Genomic DNA, 24,077 nt, shown 5'->3' on the forward strand with positions numbered 1-24,077 from the left:
TTTGTTTAAACGTCTTTTATTTTCAAAACAAAAGAAAGTAAAGAATGCTAAACATCTAAACTGAGGACTTTTAAAGTGAAAACTCAACCAAATCACGGTTAAAATCTCTAAGTGAATATTATTGTCTTCTTTGATCAAACATGACAAATAAATTTAACATTAAACTGAAATGTATCACAATTAAATCCTAAAGAGGAATGATATTCTGTTTAACCAGTAACTGAAGAACAGTCTGACATGTGAGTAAATTAGATTATATTGCTGATTAATGATCACTAATTTAAAACAAAAACATCTGAGCTATTTTATTTAGAATAATGTGATTTAAACCTGAATTTATACCAAAATAAGAGCCTTTTTATTACAAATGTGAGCAAAACCTTGTTATTGTGCTGCTAAAGACGAAAAAGGACAATTTCTGTTTCCATTAAATAAGAAACACAATTAAAATCACAGGTAAATAAGTTTGTTCAGGTGATAAGTCATTAAAAACATGCTGCGCCCTCCTCCTCCTACCACTTCCTGTTGTCTTCTTCTTCGTTGTTTCCGCCAGCAGTAACATCCGGTTGTTGATCACGTGACTCCTGAAAGTTTTACATTGTGACTCATTTCAGAGTCACTGCAAAGGCCAAAAAAAGTGAAATAATCTCAAATATTTGATTTCTACAGCCTTCAAATGGATTTTATTTCTGCTTTAGACATTAACCTCTGTGAAAAGGAGGAAGTTGAAGTTTAATTGGGGTCGTCACCCAACAAGTTATTTTTTCTCTCGAGCTGAAAATATGTGTGAACATTAATGTTTGTTACCAAATTTAATGAATTTATATTTTGTAATGTTTATTTGATGTGACAGTTTTGCACCAAACTGTCAGCAAATCATTTAAGTAACATTTTCCAAACTTGTAGAAAGGTTTTCTTATTTTTTTAAATAAAGAAAAGGAAGGATAGATCATTTTTTAAGGCTTTAAAAACAGAAAAAGCAGGATTTGATCTGAACTCTGAGGGCAGGAAGGTCACGGCCAGCTGAAGTCGGTGTTTGTCTTGTTCTCCCGCCCGCCGGGGAAATGGACCGGTTTCTTCTTTTCTGCAGAACAAAAGCAGCAGTGTGAGCGCTCAGCCCACCGTTGTTGTTCGCAGCTGCACACAAACACACAGTGATGGCGATGATGGAGGCGCGGCCCGTCAGCTGACCAGAACCAGACAGAGAAACATCCACACACACTCAAACAGTCGGCATTGTACAGGAAAATGTCACATTTTTCTACTGCAAACATTTTTTCTTATGGCTTAGGCATTACATTTAACCGAATACAGAGATTATGAACTAAATAATTCTTAATCTGATTGTTCATCTGTAAATTCACACAAAAACAAGAGATTTTTCCAAACTACTTGATAGAAAGTGGGTGCATATGTCAGAGTTTCTCATGTTGTCTTTCATGAAGTTTAACTGACAGCCATCTTGGTATGCAGTTGCTATGACAACAATAAACAAGACACAACAATACAAGTACAACTATCGCTCATTTACAATTTTTGAGTCTTAAGCCTGATAATAAAAACAAGACTTAATCAATCCGGCCCAACTTTCAACAAGATTTAGAAATCAATAGTTATAGTTTTTATCTTTTACTTTTTCATGTTGTTATAAATAAATAACCACAAAAATCAACAGATCCCCACATTTTTTCTGAGTTTATCAAAAGTTTTTCTCAAAATTGGCCAAAAACATTTGGTGAGCGCTGTCTCAGCCTGACTTGATGTCAAGTTATAGTGCATGACCGATAGAGTGATTAATAAAAGAAAACATTTAACATCATATATTAGCTCATTTTGGCCCAAAATGGAAATGAGTTTGATGCCCTGATATTTGATTAAAAACGACTGAATCCTGGACTATTTAGAATGTAAACAAGAATAAAGAGGAAGATATTTGGTGGTGGGATGATGTCACTCCACCAGCAAAGGAAGATTCTGTGATGTCACTGGCGATTCAGTCTGTGATGTCATCAACTGTAGGATTGTATGTAACACAATTCTGCATATTTTTCATTGCTTGCAATATCACTGACCAGTTCAGACGTGAAGCTCTTTCCGGTAGTTTACCAATCGAGGATTTTAGTGATTGTATTTAGGAGAAAATGTCTCATCATACGCCAAGATACCACAGTGGGATGATGGGACCCCACGCGAGAAGGGGAGGCCAGCAAAACCCCCAAGGCAGGTTCCCTCCTGCACACCCGAGAATCTTTCACGGGGAAATCCAAGAACTCAGCTACGCCCTGGAGATGGAGAGAGCCGGGAGGTTTGAAGACAACCAGAAACTGTCCCACCTGGAGTCCGAGCTGGAAGAGACCAAACTCCAGTTAAAAAAGCAAAAAACTCTCAAAGAAACTTTTATCAACCAGGCCAAAGAGGCAAAGAGGGAACTTGAGAGACTACAGAAGTTCAGTGATCCAGCAGTCTGTAACGCTGCGGTCATTGCTTCCAAGGTTCACAACAACGTGAAGTACATGAAGAAGAAGAACTTGCAACAAGACTTGGAGGAGTTAAAGGTGGCCCACCTCCTCAGCCAGGAAGCATTTGTGGCTGAAATACAGGCTGAGAGGAAGAAAAGTCAGGCCCTCCAAGAAGATCTGGACAAACTCCAGACTTCATACGAGGAACTGAGCTCTAAGTATGAAGCAGCCGATGCTCTGCTGAGGCAGGAGGCCGAGACACAGAAGCTTTATGAAGCGAGGCTCAGTGAGGAACAACGACTGCTGGAGAACTTGAGAGCTGAAAAGGATGAAATGTTTCAAGAAATGTCCCAAACGATCACATTCCTGCAAGGCAGCGAGAAACTTCTGCAGGAGGAATTAACTCAGCTCAAATGTTCATACAATGAGCTCAACTGTAGATACGAAAGGGATGTTTCTGGATTAAAGCAAGACATGGATAGATATCAGGAGGAAGTGAGACATGAGAAAGATGTCAACATAGAAAGAGAGAACGAGAATCTGCAGCTCATCAACAAGCTGAGAGCTGAAAAGGAGGAGCTCCTCCACAAAATGTCAGGAGAAATCTCAATTCGGCAAAAGAGGGAGAAGTAGATGCTGCATGAACTGGACCAGGTTCACACTCTCTACGAGGAGCTAAAATGTAGATATGAAAGAGACATTATGGATACACAGCAGCAGGTTGAGACATACGAACAGAAGATTTACAAAAATGATTTACAAAGAGCAAGAGACGATCTACTGCTGGCCGACACTCTGAGAGCCGAGGAAGAAGGTTTCCAACAACAACCCATCACAGTTTCCCAAGAGAAGGAAGAAAACTCACAGAACCAAGTTAAAGTCTTAAATCAAGAGGTTTCTTCAGAGGAGGATCTCTCAGGAGAACCTTTACCAGGTTCTTCCACGGATCCAGAATCCTCAGAAGAGACCGAGGTCGCTGGAGAAACCATCCTGGAGGATTTGGACAATCCAGATGGTAAAAAGAAAAAGTCTAAAATTTCATTTTGGAAGAAAGTACGAAACACTCTGCGATGGAAGAAGCCCAAAAAGAAACAAACAAGTGAAGACAATCAAGAACATGTCTAAAGTTCTTGATTTTGATATTTAGAGAAGGAGAAAGACGTGCAGGAGACGAACCGAGGACTGGAATCAAACGCATGGAGGTTGTAGCCTCTGTGAACGGGGCGCCATGCCACGCTCCGTCAAGACCAAATTTAAAAAGTTCTTCCCCCCATTGACAAACTAGAAAATAGATCCCTTCCCAACCCAATTGGAAAAAACGTGGGCAGCACGGTGGTGCAGCGGTTAGCGCTGCGTCTTCACAGACACCATCTGTGTGGAGTTTGCATGGTCTCCCCATGTTTGCGTGGGTTTTCTCCGGGTGCTCCGGTTTCCCCCCACATCTCCTAAAAAATGTCGGTCAGGTCAGTTGGTCACTGCAAATTTCCCCCAAAGATTTGAAGAAACCCCAAACATGTGTGCAGCTTTATTGTTAAACTTGTCAAATTAATTGAATTAGCCGTACGTTAGCCCTTTTCCCTTCGCTGCTTCAGCGCTGCAACAATGCTGGGCTCAATTTTTATAGCAACGTATTGATTTAAGAATTAAAATGTCTTCTTATAAAGCAGTTTTTACATTTATTTAAGCTTCATGTTGAGGAAGTAAAGTACAACAGTACATTAGAGTCAGGGGGAAAAACAGAGGACATTTCTGAATTTGAAAAGTTTAAAATTTGCTTTTAAAAAAACCTCAGAAATTGTTGGATTAATCTTAGAAAATTAAAAAAGGAAATTTGAAGTTGAAAAGTAAAAAATTGTTGGAAAAACATAAAAATTTCTAAGTTTCAAAAGTGAAAAATGTTTAACTTTTGGAATTTTTTAAAATTTGGAAAGGTGAAACTTTTTGACTTTTGAAACTCAGAAATTTTTAGAATTTTTCTGAGATTAATCAAAAAAATTCTGAGATTTTCTAGCAAATTCTAAACTTTTATAGCTGAGAAATTTCCACATTTTTCCTCGAAATGTACTTTTTCCCTCCCATATGCAGCTTATTAAAAGGATCAGATGAGTTTGAGTCTTCCTCTGTATTTCTTCAGTGTTTGTCTCTTCGTCTGTCTTGCTGTCGATGTGAAACTGTCATATTTTCACTCACAGCGTTTATTTCAAAGCTTCAGCCTCTGAAGAAAACTTCATGCTAATTCTTTAACTTTGATCAAGTTAAAATTAATCTAGAATATTCTATACAACATATTAAGAGAACAAACTCAAAAATATCTAAAATAATTTGTAGGATTCGCTTATTAAATTGTTTTACATTAACTGCATTCTGGCGCCCTCTACTGGCCCTTTAAGGCGAAACAACATATAAAACAACAAAATTTAGAAAATATTTCATTTTTTGAAGGTTTAATAAAACTATATTGTCAAAAAAACTAAGATGCAATAAATAAATAATGGGGAAACATTTTTTGCATCTCGTATTTTTAAATAAAATTGGATCTAAATACATAATAAATTATTTAATTAAAATACTAGACAATTACTTTGAACATTAATTCATTAAATTGTGATTTTTTTACATGTTAAAAGCTATTATTAATTATTTCTGCATTGATTTTACTTATTTGCGGTGAAACAACAGGAAGTTCCCAGATCGATAACTGAAACAGCAGCAGTAGTCAAGCAAAATTATTCTGGTTTGGGGGATTAAACTTAAATTATGGGCTGCAGCAACGACAGAAAATATTCTATGAAAATGAAACAAGAATCTTTATTTGTTTTCTTTGGGGAAATTTCGTCCTGGGAAGGAAAAACAAACAAACAGTGAAATAATGATCACATCACTTATTATCCTATTTATGAAATCAATACATATAAATAAAGAAATTTGAAAAATTCTAAAATGATTATTACAGATTTTCTCCACATCTAATCTTACAACTTAAGTTAATTAATGTAACATTTCAACCTGTTAAATGAATATGTAATTAAGCTATTAAATTAAATATTCAATATTAGATAACAATACATGTCATGTAATATTGTTAGTTTTATTGTGGAACGTAAAACTAAATATTCACAATGTCATTTGTTAAAAAAATGATTAAATTCTAACATCTTTAAAGATATCAATTTTTAAAAAATTCTTCATTATTGTAAACAGCATATGCAACAAATATCAAATGTATTCAAATCTGAATATATATATATATATATATATATATATATATATATATATATATATATATATATATATATATATATATATATATGTGCGAATCTAAATGTATCTAAAAACTGTTTTTCTTTATATATATGTATTAAACTCTAATAAATAGCGGTTTACCTTTCAGCCAATCAGCAGCGCTCTAGGGAAACAAGCGGACCAATCAGAAAGCAGTGCGCCCTCTTTGCGGTTCACATGTTTAGTTCATAACCTGACTGGACCCGCTGCCTGCTTCATTAGTAAAACACGAACCGACGCCATGTACGGCGGAACCGAACCGCCTCCCGTCTCCATCCGCTGCAGAAAGTAGCGCCCCGGGTCATGGCTCGGAGTCGATCCGACTTCCTGCCGCTCCTGCCCCGCCGGAATGCCCGGCTGGACTCGTTCCTGAAGCGGAACACGGAGCGGGCTCTGTACGAGCGGATCCGAACCTACGAACCATGCGTGGTGGTCTCTGACGTCATCAACAAGGTCTACATGTACGCAGTGCTGAGTGACGAGCGCGTGTACCTGACGGAGTTCCCGCCACGCGCGCTGACCGCCGCCGTGAGCCTCGAGCGCGTGCGCGACATCGAGCTGGTGAGTTTAAAACTGAGAAAAAAAAGAGGAAAAAGTTGTTTTCATTGTTGAAATTCATCTTTAAGTTACGATTATCACCAACAAGTCAGAAACGTTATTCAGAAGAAAAAATAACTTCTTACCTTTTAAGTCAAGTTCATATTGTTCACAACAGGAACAAATACAAAGGTGTCTGAGGGCCATACAGGGTAGAAAAAAAGGAGCAAATTTCTGCCAAAAACCTAAAATAAATATAGATTAAGCTTTGAAATTTTCTAGGAAAAGCATTTCTGAGCTTCAAAAGTTGAAATGTTTTCTATAAAGAAACTCAGAAATGTTCAGAACAAGTTCTAGAAAAACTTCAACATTTTTGCGTTCGAAAAGTCAAAAGTTTGTGAGAAATTTTTTTGAGTAAATTAACATTTTAAAAAAACATGAAAATTTCTAAGCTTTAAAAATTTTTAAATATTTTACTTTTAAAACCGAGAAAATTCTAAAAAGTTGAAAATGTTTGACTTTTCAGTCTCAGGAAATTTCCATGTTTTTTTCTAGAAATGTAAATGAAAATCTCAAAAATATTTTTTTTCTCACAAATTTTAGACTTTGAGCTCAGAAATGTCCACTTTTGTTTTTAGAAAATGTCTGAGTTGAATCTCAACATTTCTGAATGTTTTGGATGGAAATGTACTCCTCCTTATTTTGCTCTTGTCTTTAGCGGCTCTAACACGCCGTCACACAAAGATCATATCACCGACTTCAAGGTGAATCATTTTGGCCTCACCTGTAAAAGGCATGCTGTGTGCACGGTGGTGGCAGCATCATGGTTTGTGTTTTTCTCTCAAGTTAAATTGGACCTGGCACAAAATGTTTGGATGAAGTTGAACAGAAACATGTTTGTGCATCTAAAGCTTAAGTCTAAATCAATTCAGTTTTACTTATTTAGCGCCGATTCACAAAAAATGTCTGGAAGCACTTTAAAAAAAATCATTTCAATTCAATCATCCATACATTCCAATTGATCCTGGTCATCAGAAAAGTAGTTTAAACGTTTATCTAAACTCAGCAGATTGCATTGAACCGTTGACTTGCATTCTCTCCGACAGTGGAGAGGAAAAACTCCCCTTTAACAGAACCTCCAGCAGAACCAGAACCGGACTCAGTACAAGCGGCCATCTGAAATAACCAACTGCAGATAAGAAAAGACGAAAGATGAATATGAAGTTAACATTTGAAATATGAAGTTAACATTTGAAATAATGCAAATAATGAAAACTGCAGAGTAGTAAGAGAGGAAAGTGAGAAGTGATGATAATCCAGTCGCTTCGATTGGTGAACAAAAGTTGCAACATTTGTTATATTTTCAGCTCCTGTGTTTCTCTTTCTCAAACCAAAAAACTCTTTGAAAAACCTGTTCCCCTCCTGGCCTGTGGGGGCGCTGCACCAAGAATCACTAAAGGAAACGACACAAAGACCTCTGAAGACACTGAGAGCAACTTCCTTCTTCACAACATGTAAAGAAACACAGAGTGGCCTTAAAGACCATGAGCCACTTCTCCTGCTAGCATTAAGCTAGCACGTTTTTTTAGGTTGTATTTACCCAGAATGCCCTGCTCTGTAGTCCACTTCCTGCTTTTGGAGCGGTCAAACCGAGGTTTTTAAATGAACCAGGATTCGCTCTTTTGTTCGATTACACATTCTCTGGCATTAGCCACACCTAACAGTAGTTAGCCTCTTGTCCTGCAAGCTATTTAATTTAAACTCACATCAAAAACATTTCAATCAATGTAATCAAACAGGAATAAAAAGGAATCTATTTTCAGACTCCAACCAGAAGCTGATTATGATTCGAGTTGCTGATTGTAAATAATTTTTAAACAGACTGACCCAGTGCAGGAGCTGAAAACAGGTTTAACGTCAGTACAACACAACTTAAAGAGTCAGAAAGCTGACAGCTAAATCTGTGATTCCCACAGCTTGTTGTTATGTCAGACGCTTAGCAATAATCCCGACTGTGCTAACGTGACGGATTACTGCTGGAGTCTGACGGCGCCATCATGGCTGCAGCAGCTCACCTGGACGATCTCTGTTAGTGAAACTCCCTGAATAAATAAACGCTTGGCTCCCGTTTCCGTCTCTCTGCCTCTGCAGGGGGAAAAATGCTGACAATTAACCAAGGTCTGGAAAATGTAGTTGATTTTCAATATATAAATGAATGTAATCATCAAGTTTGTGCATAATTCCTACTCAATTAACCTAAAAATGACATAATTTCTGTTGCAGCAAGGTTTCACAAACTTAGTTTAATAAATTTATCAATTTTAACATTTTTAAACCATTATTAAGACCTATATTGCCATAGAAGTAAACCCGAAAAACTAGCTAGTGGTAGCTTTAACCGTCTGGAGTCACAAAGCAGTGAAGTTGTCTGACTCAACTCTTTGCCTGACGAAAAAGTTTGAATCTTAACATAGATTAAAAAGTCTAAAATGGTCATTTAAGACCTGGGAATAAGATTAAAGGCTAACTTACTTTTTAAACAAATTTAAGACATTTTAAGACCCTCATTTTAGATACTTGAGTTTAAGACTTTAAGGATTCACAGGGAAACCTGAGAGAGGTCATTTTTTATTCTATAAATAAAACAAGAATAAAGGAATTTCAGAAATTTATTCTGAGATTTCAATTGCTTTCATGTTTATTCCATAAATCAACATAAATTTGCAATGAAAAAATTGAAAAGTTTCGTAATATGTCAGTGAAATATTCCTGACTTGGTGCTGAACTTCCTGTTTTACCTGTGCAGGTGAACGACCTCCCAGATTTCCTCAGTTCAAAGGACAGGGAGCGCTGTCAGCACATACGGATCACCTACATCCCAGAAAGGCCTGCAGAGAAGCAACATGATTGGTTACAGAGGGAGAAGGGGGAGGGGCTTCCTCCTGTGGCCCCGCCCTCTCGCCGAGCCAGCCACTGTCCAATCAGAATACACGACTTAAAAGGTTCAAATAAATTTGTTTTCATGACTTATGGTTACAGCCGTGTCTAAGCTAAAATGAGCTAAAATGCTATGGCTAGCTAAAATTATGTCAGTAGAAGTCATTTAAAATTTTTAACATTTAAAATGTTAAAATTTAAACATTTTAAATAAATGTTTATTTATTTATGATAAATAAATAAACATTTATTTATTTTCATAAGTAAATGTTGACTGACATTTACTTATGCTAACAGCAATATCTAAATTAAAATGGGCTAAAATGCTATAGCAGCTAAAATTCTGTGAATAGTATCACAGAATGCTAGTTATAGTGGCATAACTAGCATTTTGACTGACATTTTCTTACAATACAAAGTATGCTAACAGGACTGTATAGGCTAAAATTAGCTTAAAAGCTAATGTTAGCTAAAATGCTGAGTAGTATAAATGGTGTACTAGCACTTTAGTTTATTCAGTATGTGAAGTTTAGCTTGTATATCAAAATATTAGCTAAAATATTAGTTTTAGCTATAAAGCTAATGTTAGCATGAAAACCCAGACCGGAACAATGCCAGAATCCTGACGATGTGCTTGTGGTGCAAAAAGAGAAAGCTGAGCTGAGAGTTAAACACAGATTCATTAAAGCCTGAATAATCTGTGATCTGATCTGAGGAAAACCGAGAAGCCGGTGTTGCTTCCCTTTGTTCTGAAATCTTTACCTGTAATGCTAACCTCCCCGTGTCTCTGCTTCCCTCACAGGATATCCTGCAGACAGGTGAGCACACCTGTTTGAATTTCTACCATGTTAGGAGTTTGTATTGACTGTCCTTTTGTTACCTTCCTGGTGGATAAGGTGACCAGTTTGAGATTTTCCTCTAGACTATAAAATATTGATCTGATATCAAAACACATGAAAGGTTTAATCTCAGGTGTCTGTATTTGCGGTTTTTACATATTAAATTTAGTTTTTTAATTAGTTTTTATTTTGAATGTAATTTTATATTTTTATCTTTAAAAGTATTTTTTTTTTCAAATTAAATGTATTGTTTTGTTTTTAACTATTCTCACCATTAACTTTTATTTTCTACTTTAAAGTTTTTACTTTTCAGTTGTTTCTGCTCAATGTTTAGGAATCAGCAGCAAACATTTAGCTTTTGCTAAATACTATGTTGGTATGGCGCTTTAGCATTAGCTTCTGCTAAATACTATGTTGGTATGGCGCTTTAGCATTAGCTTCTGCTAAATACTATGTTGGTATAGCGCTTTAGCATTAGCTTCTGCTAAATACTATGCTGGTATGGCGCTTTAGCATTAGCTTCTGCTAAATACTATGTTGGTATAGCGCTTTAGCATTAGCTACTGCTAAATACTATGTTGGTATAGCGCTTTAGCATTAGCTTGTGCTAAATACTATGTTGGTATGGCGCTTTAGCATTAGCTTCTGCTAAATACTATGTTGGTATAGCGCTTTAGCATTAGCTTCTGCTAAATACTATGTTGGTATAGCGCTTCAGCATTAGCTTCTGCTAAATACTATGTTGGTATAGCGCTTTAGCATTAGCTTCTGCTAAATACTATGTTGGTAGATTTAAGTCTCATTTTTCAGCAGCCCTGTTGTTTTTGCTGCTGCCCCCTGGGATTATATCGCTCTGCTAATTCCTCTGAGCTTCTGTCAGGAAACGGCGTGTCGACAGTAATGAGACGAAGAAAGGAAGATTTACTGTCACAGCCTCTGAATGGTTGCCTGGAGGCCACAAAGGAAGCTGATGTAAACAGCACAGAGTGTAAATGTGTCCATGTGCTGCTCCACTGGGACGTCATTAAACGCATCAGTTCATAAAGCTAAAGCTAAACAGCAGGAGTTCAGAACAAAATGAAGCTAAAGACAGAAGCAGAAACGTTCAAGGACAAACTCTAAAATGACGTCATCCACCAGTGGTGCAGGAGAAAACTGAATATACAGACAGAGAAAAAATCATATTGGCCATTGAAAATGTCAAGATGGTGCTGTGGTTGTCAAGAACAATTATTTTATGTCAAATCTGACATAACTGGGCCAGTAGAAATCTTTTCAAGATGGCCACCATGGTTGTAATGGAGAATATATGTATGTTTGCACTGATATCCTGCCAATGGTGGACATGCTGATTTTAAACTGGTTTCCAGATTAAATGTTTACAGTGCTGTGCTGCAGTAAGAGCGGCGTGTTGCCATCTCCGCTGAACCTGTTTCTGTTTTCAGCTGGTGGGAGAAAGAGGAGCTCCAGCCGGTGATGAAGACCAGCCGCTCTTCCTCCTGCCCCGACCCGGAGACTCTGGGCCTCCCCAGGATTCCTCTTCCTCATCCTCTTCCTCATCCTCCCTCGCCTCCTTCATCACCACCAGAGGAAAACCTGAAAACAGCCGAGAGCCGCCAGGTGAGGGCGGCTTCCAAAAGCTAAAGAAAACTTTCATTTCTTTAGATTTACACTAATCATCAGGGTTAAAGATAATAAATGACAACGAGGGAAAAACTCCAATTGTTTTGTGGAAACTATTTAAAATGGGAAAGAAAGGAAAACATTCCATTCAAATAAGGCAGGTGAGTTAAGTGAGGAAAAACCTGGGATTGATTTCAGGATTTTCCAGGTCTGGAAAAGTTTAGAAGAATTCCAGATTCATTCCCGGCTCTGCTGGATAAACGCTCCGTCTCCTTTCCTTTCCTTCTCTCCTTGGTTCCTCCCTTGTTTCCTTTGCTCTTTCTGTCCTTGTCGTCTGACTTTCCTTGGTTCCTTTCATCCTTCCTTATCTCCTTTGTTTCTTCCTTCCTTCCTAAACGGACCTCATTCCCACTATTATGCACGGTAGAGGTTCTGTGATGCTGTGGGCCCGTTTCTCTTCTAAATACCTAATGCCACTAAGAAACAGGTCGATTTAAACGGCAGGGTCAGAGGTCACGGCGTTCTGTTTGGTCCAAACTCAGCATGGTGTCCCTCATGGCGGTTCCAGGTGACCCGGAGGATCGGCGCCGTCCTGACCCGGCTGCTGAGGCGGGACCGAGCGGACTTCGGGGAAGAGAGGGAAGCCGAGCTGCACCTTTACGTGGTTTCTCAGACCTCCACCCTGTACCTCCACCTGCAGAGCTGCTGGAACAGCTTCGTCATCGTGGGTCGAGACTCAGAGGTCAGTCTGGTTCTGTTGTCTGTTGTCTGACAGCCGGACGTCTGTGTGTCCAGAAGTCGACCCGGCTCCTGGATCCGGTCTACAGGAGGAGAAGCACGCCGTCGTCCGACTCCATCAGGTTGGAACAACGGATCTTTTATTTCAGAAGTGAATTAAACTCTCTGGTCTTCAGTGATCTGACCGTCTCCTCTAACTAAACACTGGATTATTAATCTGGGAGCATCAGAGATTTCCCAGTGAAACACGGCGCAGCAGCACAAGAGTCCAGACAGGAACGGACATGAAGAAACTCATTTCTCATCTAAATCAGCCAGTAGATCCAAATAGTGTGATTCTCTTCTCTGCACAACCAAAAATTACATCTGCAAACAAAAGATCCATCAGTCTGAAAGTCCTTGTTACGTTCTTTGTCTTTTTCCACCTTTTCTTTCTCCATCATCCCTCGTTTTTGGAAGAAAACTTCAAGACAATGCAAGTTGGAGATGCTCTTTCATTCCTCCATCCTGTCCTCCTTCCTTAGTTAATTCTACCTTTGTCTTTCCTTCCTCTGTTTTTCCTTTTCAGGAAGAAGAGAAAACTGCAGAAGCACCAAATGTGGCCCAGACCATACTGGTGTTGTCCCAGTTGGTCAAACAAGCCATGTTTCTAATTGTTATGCAAATTTTGACAAAAAAACTAACAAAAGACGAGAAAAATAGGCGTGTTTCTGTGAACCAGATCATGCAAAGCATCTTTATATTCAATGTCGACACTATGACGTTTGTGCCTCTGGTAAGGCACAAATTACAAGCAGCTCATCAGCCATAGTTTTGAAATCAGGGAACATCTCTCAAAGCGTCCGGTCCATGACTCCTATTATTATTATTATTGATTGACTGACTGACTTTGCTGCTTTTGAGCTGTACACTGTGCATATATTTGAAAATGTTCTGGTCTACATGCCTGTGACATACTGACCTGTCCAGGTGACCCCGCCTCCAGGTGACCCCGCCTCTCGCCCAGAACGTTATCTGGAGAGGCAGCAGCTCCTCCTGACCCCATTAGAGACAAGGTGTTAGAAAATGGATGGATGAATGTCTGGTCTCCACCCAGTGGACCAGTAGACCATGACTTGTACTGGTCTCCACCAGCCTCAGACAGAAAGATGCTGGAGTCTGTTTGGTCTCTGCAGCGCGGAGCGGACGGCTCACCTGTTCGCTCAGCTGAGTTCGGAGCTGCTGCAGGACGGCATCACCGTGGAGAACCGGTACCTTCTGCTGCAGGAGCTGAGGACGGCGGCTCACCGCAACGTCACGCTGAGGAGGCTCTTTTGGAGGGTGAGACGTTACGATAAAGAGAACAGACAGAGTGAAAATACCTGGAAATGTGGACAGAAATTAAGATTTTTATCCATTTATTTTTGTTCCCAGTCCGGTGAGGCGTTCGTCTTCCTGGTTCAGACTCTGGAGGAATGTCTTCATGGCTGTCAGAGTTTCAGCAGAGTTCACACCACAGATCAGCTACTGTAAGAGACTCGTGTTGACAGTTCCAACCTCCACCACCAGGGGGCAGATTTAGGTCAGGCTCAGGTTGTTAACCTCCAACACTGCTACTTAGCATAGTGAATCAGTGCACTACTGACTCACCAAGTAGCATACTTAGCTTAGCAGAGAATGGTAATTTAATTACTGATGATAGAGATTTAAGCTAGGCAAACAGCTATAGATTTATGCTAGCGCTATAGAGATTTAAGCTAGGCTAATGCCACAGTAAATTGGGTTTGAATTAGGGCAGTTTTGCTACGTTTTACCCATAGATGAGGTTTGACTTTAAATATTGTTGTTCTTTGTTGATTAAAGGAAGACCAGAAAAAGTCAGATGGTGAGACAGTGGTGAGGTGTACGACTGGATGGACTCATATTTTTATGCTCTGGAGAAATCAGCTTAATTGAGTGTAGCTAATAAAACGTCAGGTTAAGGTTTCACATCCAGCTCTAAATGCGTTTAAAGTTGCTTGAATCCCATTTTCAGCAGATATTTGTGCTAACGTTGCCAATCTCTTTCAGGCTGAGTACGCTGATCATCCAGACGTTCGCCGTCATGTTCAGAGAGACGGAGGTGGAAGTGTCCAGGAGCAGCCTGCTCTTCGCCAAGAGGTAAACACAAAACTGTTTCTGTCCAAGGATTTTCCTTCTCCAGTTGCTGAACAGCTGCCAGGTACTTAATTTATTTTCACACATTATGTGGATGTGTGAGCTGATGTTTTCAATAATTCAAAAATCAATTAACTAAAAACTCAAGATTTTTCAAATATTTTAAAATCAATTCACTAGTGAAAAATAAATTAGCAGTAGCTTCAGAGTTGCCAACTTGAGTGAACAGAAGTCAACTTGGAAACATGTTGAGGAAAAAAACACTGAAATTTACAAAAAGTGAGGAAATTTCTGTAGCTGAATAATTCAACATGTATTATGGTAAGTCTTTTTAAAAAGGAATAAATTTACATCTAAAAATCTAAAACAAAAAAACAAGAAAATAAAAACATCATTTTCTTTTTAAATTTCTGTTATGAAAAGTCAAAAATTTGTAAGAAAAAAACCTGGAAAAACTTGGAACTTTGAAAAGTAAAAAATTTAAAACTTTTCAAGTTTTTTTCTAGAAAATTTCTGAGATTAATCAGAAAATTTCTGATATTTTTCTAGTAAATTTTTGTATTTTCAAACTTTTCCTTGATTTTTTTTTTTTGCAGAAATGTATTCCTTTTTTATTTTGTTCTTTAATGGCTCTAATACAGGGTCATATTTTCAGCTTTAGAAATTTCCTCACCTTTTGTACGTTTGTCATTTTTCTTACCGTTTCCAAATCGACTCCAGATTGTTTAGGCTGACAGTTTTGCTCTGTCTGTTCTAAATCTAAGGCTAACTTATGATATTTCACCAGTTTTCAGCTAAATGTTTGAGCACTCGCTGCATTCTCCCAGGATAAACGGTGTTTCCTCCTGCAGAGGGGCTCTGATCTCCAGACTGCTGCTCGCCTTCGTTTGTGATCCTGACGGCGAGAAGCAGAGTCGAGGCTCCGCGTCTGAATCCGAGGTAAACTGGTTCACATCAGGGATTTATTAAAATCTGTCATAAAACAACCAGTTAGTCTCTAACCTGCATCTCTGCAGCTCCAGGGTTTAGTCTCAGAGTACCTGGATGCTGCCTGCTCTCTGCTGTTTGAGCTGCTGCTGCTGGGCTACCAGGTGAGTTCTGGCAGGAAGTTCACAACTTTCAGTTCTGGTAAAGAAATATCTATAAATATTCCCGTCTACATCTATCCATAGATCTCTCCAAACTAAACACATCAAATCTAAAAGACAAAAGTTCCGGGATGTAAACTTCTGGTTTCAGCTGGAAATGCTGAGTTGTGCTGATGGAGGTTTTATAAACTGTTGGTTCAAATAGATCATTTGGTTTTGATCAGTGGACTGAAAATGCCTTCAGAACCTCCGGGCCTACTGAACGATTTACAAAATGCTTCGTTTTTAGGAACGTTCTTTCTGTTTCAGACCAGCCGATGTTTCCCCGGAGAGAACTTCGTGTCCGTGTCGTGGATCCTGGGAGTCCTTCAGCCTCACCCCCACCTGGTAAGCCTTCCTCACAGGAGTCCAGCTGTTCAGCTCCTCCAGGTAACCTCAGTCTGTCCTCCGCAGCTGCCCTTCATCCGCCACCAGGCCCAGCTGCTGGTTCTGGTTCTGTCAGACCAGACCGTGTCGGTTCTGAGCCCGGTGGAGTCCGTTCTGTTGTTCCAGCGCTGTCACCTCCTGCTGGCCTGTCTGCAGTACAACAACCAGCTGGCTCAGCACCTGCAGCTAAACTTCAGAGAGGAATTCAGGTCGGAGATCCAGAGCCTGCACTGCCGCCTAGTGGCAACCACAGCATACTGCAGGAGAGCGGATAGGCCCAAATCAGTATAATATATCAACCAAGGCAGACAATAGTAGATAGAAAAAAGGAGAAAATTTACACAAAAAGTTTGGACGTTTTTAGATGAATCTAAAACATTTTCTAAAAAAAATAAATAAATACGTAAAATAAAATTCTGGCCTTGAAAATTCAAAAATCTACTAGAAAAAAACAGAAATGTGAGATTAAGCTTAAAAAAAGAGAAATTTGTGATCTTATAAAGTTGTAAATTTTCAAGAAAAAAATCACATTTTGAGGTTTATTGCCAGAAAAAACAGTATATTTCATAACATATGGTTATTATTTTTGTCAGCCAATAAATCTATAAGTTATATTTAAGTATGTACAGCAGCTGGAATCACGACACACAGCCTACAACTTTCACTTTTCAACCGTTTTGATGATTCAGTTTCTTTCTGCTCAGCAGATTCGCAGTGACTCCGTCCAGCGCCGAGCAGAAGCTGCAGCCTCGTTATCCGATCTGCAAGCCGACTGTGAGACTCGTTCAGCGCATCGTGACGCTCATCCAGCGCAGCTGAGCCCACAGGAAGCTAGAAGTTCACTGCAGAAACAAAACGCTCAGACAGAATGTGCCTTTAGCGTCTTTATCAGCGGCAGGAATGATGCTGCTGCTGCAGGTCCGATAACAACATCCACCTGATTGGTTCTGTGGGTAATCAATAAATGATCAGTTTCACAGCAAATCAAACTGGAATCGGCTGATTTGTTCAGTAATATTTGGGATTTTTTTTAAAAATGGTTCACTTTGTTTATTAATAAAAAATAATTTTTCCAAGTTCTTATTTTGCTCCATAAACGACACCAGAGTCTGGAGAGCTGGAGGTTTCATCCTGGAAACGATTCACCCTGGAAACGATTCATCCTGGAAACGATTCATCCTGGAAACGATTCGTCCTGGAAACGATTCGTCCTGGAAACGATTCATCCTGGAAACGATTCGTCATGGAAACGATTCGTCATGGAAACGATTCGTCATGGAAACGATTCATCATGGAAACAATTCATCCTGGAAACGATTCATCATGGAAACGATTCATCCTGGAAACGATTCATCATGGAAACGATTCATCCTGGAAACGATTCATCCTGGAAACGATTCATCCTGGAAACGATTCATCATGGAAACGATTCATCCTGGAAACGATTCGTCATGGAAACGATTCGTCATGGAAACGATTCGTCATGGAAACGATTCATCCTGGAAACGATTCATCATGGAAACGATTCATCCTGGAAACGATTCATCCTGGAAACGATTCATCATGGAAACGATTCATCCTGGAAACGATTCATCCTGGAAACGATTCGTCATGGAAACGATTCGTCATGGAAACGATTCATCCTGGAAACGATTCATCCTGGAAACGATTCATCCTGGAAACGATTCATCCTGGAGTTCCTACTGAAAAACTGGAACTGAAGAGACTTTAATCAGTTTCTGCACCGTTCATCCAACTGTTCATCCATCCGTTCATCCATCCGTTCATCCATCCGTTCATCCATCCGTTCATCCAACCGTTCATCCAACCGTTCATCCATCCAAAAATTGTATAGATCTTTTTTAATGAGTCCATTCAGACAGTAAAACAACAAAATTCATAACAATAAGAATTGACATATTTATCACACAACAGTAAATCTATTAAGTTTATTTAATGATCGATTTATTGATTGCAGTTTACAGAAAACAACGTTCAGTTGCTCATACATTAAAATTTAACATTGAAAAACAGAAATATTAAATTCATCAGACACAAAAGGTTATTGATAAAGAGGATGAAAGTTTAGTGGAAGGAAAATATCCTTATAAAATGAAATATTGGATGTGATCATCAAAACTAACAGAAGTTAAGTTTATTTTTTATGTAAAGCTGCAATAAATTTTAAACTTGTTGATTTTCAGTCTCTACATTAAAGTAAAACTTCAATTTAAACCGACATCAGAAGGAAATTGGACAAAAATATATAAACATTATGAATTTTTAACAATAATAAACAAATAATGAACTCAGTTTGTCGCATGTTGTAAGATGATCACAGGATACAAAGTTAATTAAACAGATTTTTATATAAAAGTACATAAAGTTGTAGATTATTTCAGTCAAATTTAATTTGGCTTGTTTATTGAAATAAAAGCTGCTGGAAATTTGAAAGTAAATTTTCAGACTTTATTCTCTGTCTTCTCTGTAAATTTAATGTATTTTTGCTCTGAAAATGTTTATTTTGACCAAAGAAAATGTGTAGAAAAGCGTAAAACCACAGAACCTGATGCTGCGGAGTGAACCTGCCTCACATCTTGGCCTTCTGGCTGCAGTAAAGATGGTGGCGCAGGAAGCTGAGGATCTTCCTCCAGGAGTCGTCCTGAGCGTCGCTGTGCGGCTTCGTTTTCCCTCCGTAGCGCTGGATCACTGCAACACAGCCCACACTTCAGCACAGACCCCAAAACCGTCAACTTTTTACTGGAACTTCCTCAAACAAAGCAATCTCAATCTGAAAGGTGCGGCCTGCATTTGAAATTGGAAATCATTATAAAAGATGAATACTTTGTGCTGCATATTCATTTTCCACTGTGATCTGTAATTATTTTGTTCTGGTTGAGAATAAAATGTTTAATAAATTTTCATCGCTCTTGAATTGCAGTTGGGCACCAAAAACTAAAAACCCCTTAGCATGATGCTGCCACCACCCGGAGGAGCAATGGGGACGATGGGAAGTGAACGTAATACACTGCAAAAACAAAAACATCTCACCTGGTAATTTTGGTTTCTAGAGAAAATATCTTCATGTACTTGAAGTGAGACAAAAAAGTAACTTTTCAGCAAGATATAGGAGCATATTTGGAGTAAATAATTTCTTAATATTGATGAAAAAATACTAGTTACATTTATGCAAAATCAACAGAACCCTGAACTTTTTTGCACTAATACATCACTGTGAATTTTTTGCAAACTTTCTGCAAAAATATTGGATTTATTGATGCCAGGTTGCCCTGCGACAGACTGGCGATCTGTCCAGGGTGACCCCGCCTCTCGCCCAGAACGTAGCTGGAGATGGACACCGGCGACCTTCCCGACCCCGGCGACCTTCCCGACCCCGGCGACCTTCCCGACACCGGCGACCCTCCCGACACCGGCGACCCTCCCGACACCGGCGACCCTCCCGACCCCGGCGACCCTCCCGACCCCGGCGACCCTCCCGACCCTCCCGACACCGGCGACCCTCCCGACCCCGGCGACCCTCCCGACCCCGGCGACCCTCCCGACCCCATTAGGGACAAAGGTGAACAGAAAATGGATGGATGGATGATGCCAGGTCCCTCCAGCAGGTGGCAGCATTTCTCCCTTCTCTGCACTGCTGCTTCAGTTTTACACAATGTCAAGTTTCCATCTGTTATCGATGTGAGGAGCAACAAAATGTCACGTTTAACGTCATACACGATCACAAACATTTAGAAAATCAGTGATTTTGATCGTAATTTGGTCATGAAATTCTGATATATTTGTTAATAACTGAACAGTTTGTTTAATGGGTTTTCTAAATGCATTCTGGGTAAACCGGCCCTTTAAGAACATTCCTGATCTTAGTTGACTGGTTTGTATTCAAATCTGCAACAGTTTTCAGCTCATTTCTATAGAATGAATGTAATTAAAGTGTCTTTTCTGTGATTCTGTGTGTGTTGCTCACCTTTTTGGTTGGAGCTGTACATAATGATGTTTCCGGCGGGGCAGTGAGGCGAGAACGGCGGCTCGATCAGATGTCCGGTTTCAGGGTAGTCCAGCCGGGTCAACAGGTGACCCTTCCCCGCGGCGTTCATCGTCTTGGAAATCTGGGAGGGAAACACGGAAACTTTCACTCCAGACTGAAATAAGAGCCGAGTTCTGATTCGTTTAGTTCAAAACGATCAGGAATAAAAAGACAAATCTGATGAATTTATGGGAAGCAGATATTAGGGCCAGGCTGAACTTTTAGTTTCAAGAATAAAAAGACAATAATACGAAAATAAAGTCGAACAAACAGACACAGTCGCTTGCAGAACTAATTAAAGGTCCTCTATTGATAATAATTAATAGATTCAGTATTTCCTAATCTATGAAACCAATAACTTCACAAAATTCCCAAATCCTCGTTTTACCGCCGTTGTTTTTTGTGTTGAAGTTCTCCCAACATGACTTTTTTCTTGCAATACTACGACTTTATTCTTGTACTCATTTTTCCTCATAATTTTATGACTTTATTCTGCTAATAAAAGTTTATTCTCGTATTATTTCCACTTTATTCTCATAACATGACTAAACTCATACAAGCTCATTCTCGTGACTGTAGGACTTTGTTCTCGTCATTTTATTTTACGGTTCATGTGGATGAAATATTTTCTGTATGATAAATATTTTAAATGATGTGTCTGAGATATTCGTTTTCATACAAACCCGGCTGCGTGTAAACAAACGTCAATCTGAGAAAAAATGAGCAAAATCCAAAGACTAAAACTTTTAAAGTTCTTCTGAGAGCTGGAACAAAAACTCACATCATCGGCCGTTTCCACCGCACACCAGTTCTGGTCATCACATCCGTTGACCAGCAGCAGAGGACAGTTTATTTTGGCCACCTTGCAGGAATGAAAGCTGTAATTCTGAGCGAATGGAGTCGAGTCTTCAGGAAGAGGAACCAGAAATACTCACGTCCACCTTCATGGACGGTTCCTGCAGCAGCGCCAGCCCCACGTCCCTCCAGATCTGATGGTTGTTCTCATCCACGCGTATCTTATTGAACTCGCTGCCAACACACACACAGGTTCAAACCATCCCGGCTGAGAAACTCCAGTGTTCCCAGTATTCCCAGTGTTCCCAGTGACCTACCTGGGAATGCTTCGGTGGAACCCGCTGAGGGTTTTCCCTGGCGATTTGCTGATGATGTTGCTGATGCAAACGACGCAACAGGGCTGAAACAGAACCACGGCGAACATCAAAACTCGACCAGATATCGAGGATAAAAACGGGCCGAGTACAGAACCCTGCGGGACGCCACACGACGCGTTCAGGAACTGGTTTCTGAATCAAAGCTGTGATCAGAGAATGTTGCTGTTACAGACCAGGCTGAGGAGACACCAGAGATCAAACTGATACACCGAACAGAAAGTATGTACACCCCGGATATTTTACCCTTTCAACTGCTTTAAAAATCAATCATGACCAAAAATCCCCCCTTTAATCAGGCCTGTCGCAATAATCAATAATCAATTAATTGCAGTCTAAATGAGAAAGATTTGCATGATTTATTGTTTTTGTTTTTCTACCAAAAACTGGATGATAAAATCTTCAGTCTGGTCTTTTTTTATTATAATTCTGTTGACAAAACTTCATAATTCATTATATTTATTGTTTCTGTTTAGTTCATTTAGTTTTGGATATTTAAAATGTCTTCCAGCTCCATGTGTTAAATATGGATTAGTATTTAAAGTTGATTGATCTGTGACCACGGGTTCTTGCATTGTTATTCCGTTATATCATTTGAAGATGGTCTCAAACTAAAATAACTTCTGGGATACTTTATCATCCAGCAAATATTGTTATTCTGACAGACAAAGTTTGAATTTCTGCAAAATAACTTCAGTTTAAACAGTTGTAATAAAGCCAAAAGTCCATTAAGCAACAGTTGGGCAGGTTTCTGCTTGGACAACCCGGACGTTTATCACAGCTGGTTTAATGATCCAAAGTAACTTGATTTGTATCAGATTCACCAAACTATTTATCACATATTGAAACAAAGACTGAGAATCCTGCTATGAGTCTAAAGGAAAAGTCTCAAACTTTCTGAAACGTTTTGAAGATTCTCATCAAGCTAAGCTAAGTTTTCGTCAAAAGAAGACTTACCTTGATCTCTGTGCTTTCCGCCACCAAGCCGAGGGTCACGATGGTGCCGAGGCAGAGACTGATGATCCCGACTCTGTCTGGGATGACCTGAGGATGGTCCTTCAGGACATGGTAGGCGTTCTGCACAAACAAACAGGGTGCTGATTGGATGTTTTCATCCACAGAACTTTCAGAATCAAGTTCTTTGGATATGAAAAGGAAAAGGTTTCTTTGTTTTTTAGTGAATGACTGAATTATGAGTCTTAGGGCAAAATAAATGCAAAACTGTCACAATTCTTGGTATTTTTCACACAGCCATGACTCAGATAATCAAACAAATGGATAATGAAGAAGAAAAATGTTCCAGTTTGTGGTATAAAGTGTTTGTAGTAATTGGTAATGAGAATATTTCCAAAAAAAGTCCGAACAGGGTGGAGTGGAACGCTCTGCGACCAGGAATAAGACCAAAGCATCGCAGACGCCACAAAGGAAGAACTTAATGTAAAAAAGGGAGGATTTAAAGTCATGAAACGTCCACTTTAAGAGATTTACTGATTCTGAAAATAGATGAAGTAAAAGGAAAGTTACACAAACCTCAAAGTATTCAAAACTCATATCTGTTGACTTCATCTGCCCCGTTTTGAAATACTCCAGAGCCAGACAGACGTAACCGCGCGAGGCCAGCAGGGCGGAGCGGTACTCCAGCAGCCCGCCTCCGCCTCCCCACAGGTCCAGAATCCCAGGGAACGGGCCTGGACCTGCAGGACCAGCCAATATTCGTACTGAATATCCATATCTCCAATTACAGTTGGAAAACAAAGGCTTCTGAAGCGTTTTTCACAATTTATCAATAATAATAATAATACTAAAGAAAAGCATTTGACACTATAGACCCTGAGTTAAAACCAGCTGCTTTAATATGAGTTACAACATTTTATTTCCCTTTGGAATCAATAAAGTATTTATGAATTGAATTTACCCAAAACGTTCTGGAGCTCAGCTTTGGTTGCCAAGTAACGGGCGGAACTCAACTTGGGTTGCTAGGTAACGGCCAGTGCCTGCTGATTTGTGACATTACTATCGGGAGTTAAATTAGAACATTTTAACTGGAGCAAAATATTCTTGGATATGTGGAGAACCAGGGGTTCAGTGTTGGGTCCTAAACACATAAATAATATATTATATATATATATTTATATTTATGTGTCCAAGTTATTAACATCTACAGTATGTGCTAATGATGCTACATTGTAAAGGTCTGGTCATAGTTAGCAGCAGCTTCAGAATACAACTCAAGGACAATTAAAAGAATTAAAGAAATAAATTATCACTAAATTGTGCCAATTTTTTAAAAAAATATTTAGTAAGAAGAAAATTTTAAAAAATATGTTAAACTCATTATAAAGTGAAATTTTGATTTTCAGCATTGTGTGTTTTTTTTTACTTGTGTATGGAAACGTTAAAAATTGTCCTGCACTGCGGTTTCACCTGGGGGTATAAAGAGAGCCCCTCGTAATTCTCCATCAGTGATTTCGATCCGCTGGATGCCTGGGCCCATGTACCACCTCTCCGTTACCATGGAAACCAGAGGGCTGTTGTCCCTGAAGTCCTCATGTCCATTGTAGAGGGAGATGGTGATCAGCATGGGGGTGGTGACGTCCTTCTTCCTCAACCTGACCAGGGAAGAGTGAAGCAGAACCAGCTACAAAGTTACATTTACGTTTCCAGACTGATGCAAGCAAGTTTATCTATGTGAACAAAGAATGATTTGTCATGTATGATTTAATTCTCACACACTCTTGCTGAAAAGATGCTCTGTGAAGGCAATGGCAATAACAACATGGGAGGGTTTTCCTGCATGA

The 24,077-nt window shown here is 39.3% G+C and overlaps 2 protein-coding genes and 1 long non-coding RNA gene across 6 annotated transcripts in view; 1 reads left to right on the forward strand and 2 right to left on the reverse strand.

Moving 5' to 3' along the window:
* Positions 1 to 545: 545 nt before the first annotated feature.
* On the reverse strand, positions 546 to 11,568 carry LOC111611774. The gene is made up of 8 exons (XR_002754211.1): positions 11,484 to 11,568; positions 9,077 to 9,166; positions 8,354 to 8,423; positions 7,063 to 7,467; positions 6,425 to 6,523; positions 6,234 to 6,314; positions 998 to 1,084; positions 546 to 584 (listed from the first exon to the last, which is right to left on the reverse strand). It is a non-coding gene; the product is annotated as an uncharacterized LOC111611774 (long non-coding RNA).
* Positions 5,777 to 17,923, forward strand: c17h12orf56 (chromosome 17 C12orf56 homolog). 4 transcript variants are annotated; one of them, XM_005811193.2, is made up of 14 exons: positions 5,777 to 6,302; positions 9,085 to 9,280; positions 10,018 to 10,033; positions 11,500 to 11,674; positions 12,246 to 12,401; positions 12,473 to 12,537; positions 13,591 to 13,735; positions 13,829 to 13,923; positions 14,465 to 14,554; positions 15,403 to 15,490; positions 15,568 to 15,642; positions 15,949 to 16,026; positions 16,093 to 16,274; positions 16,773 to 17,923. In XM_005811193.2, the coding sequence occupies exons 1-14, from the start codon at positions 6,045 to 6,047 to the stop codon at positions 16,882 to 16,884; spliced, it is 1,731 nt and encodes a 576-aa protein (XP_005811250.1). In that variant the 5' UTR covers positions 5,777 to 6,044; the 3' UTR covers positions 16,885 to 17,923. The 4 variants fall into 4 exon arrangements, with proteins under 4 accessions (XP_005811250.1, XP_023205494.1, XP_023205495.1 ...); XM_023349726.1 differs by having other exon boundaries at positions 13,591 to 13,923; XM_023349727.1 differs by having other exon boundaries at positions 15,949 to 16,274.
* An 80-nt stretch (positions 17,924 to 18,003) lies between these two features.
* Positions 18,004 to 24,077, reverse strand: part of LOC102232569 (acyl-coenzyme A thioesterase 1-like) — a 14,543-nt gene continuing 8,469 nt past the window's right edge. Inside the window, exons 5-12 of the mRNA XM_005811194.3 lie at positions 23,704 to 23,888; positions 22,810 to 22,973; positions 22,237 to 22,356; positions 21,223 to 21,305; positions 21,046 to 21,139; positions 20,892 to 20,972; positions 20,051 to 20,192; positions 18,004 to 18,774 (exon numbers count right to left, since the gene is read on the reverse strand). Of these exons, the coding sequence (XP_005811251.2) occupies positions 18,656 to 18,774; positions 20,051 to 20,192; positions 20,892 to 20,972; positions 21,046 to 21,139; positions 21,223 to 21,305; positions 22,237 to 22,356; positions 22,810 to 22,973; positions 23,704 to 23,888 (988 nt within the window). The 3' untranslated portion in view covers positions 18,004 to 18,655. The remainder of the gene's footprint in view (positions 18,775 to 20,050; positions 20,193 to 20,891; positions 20,973 to 21,045; positions 21,140 to 21,222; positions 21,306 to 22,236; positions 22,357 to 22,809; positions 22,974 to 23,703; positions 23,889 to 24,077) is intronic.

This window comes from Xiphophorus maculatus, chromosome 17, assembly GCF_002775205.1.
Source record: "Xiphophorus maculatus strain JP 163 A chromosome 17, X_maculatus-5.0-male, whole genome shotgun sequence".
Taxonomy (NCBI): domain Eukaryota; kingdom Metazoa; phylum Chordata; class Actinopteri; order Cyprinodontiformes; family Poeciliidae; genus Xiphophorus; species Xiphophorus maculatus.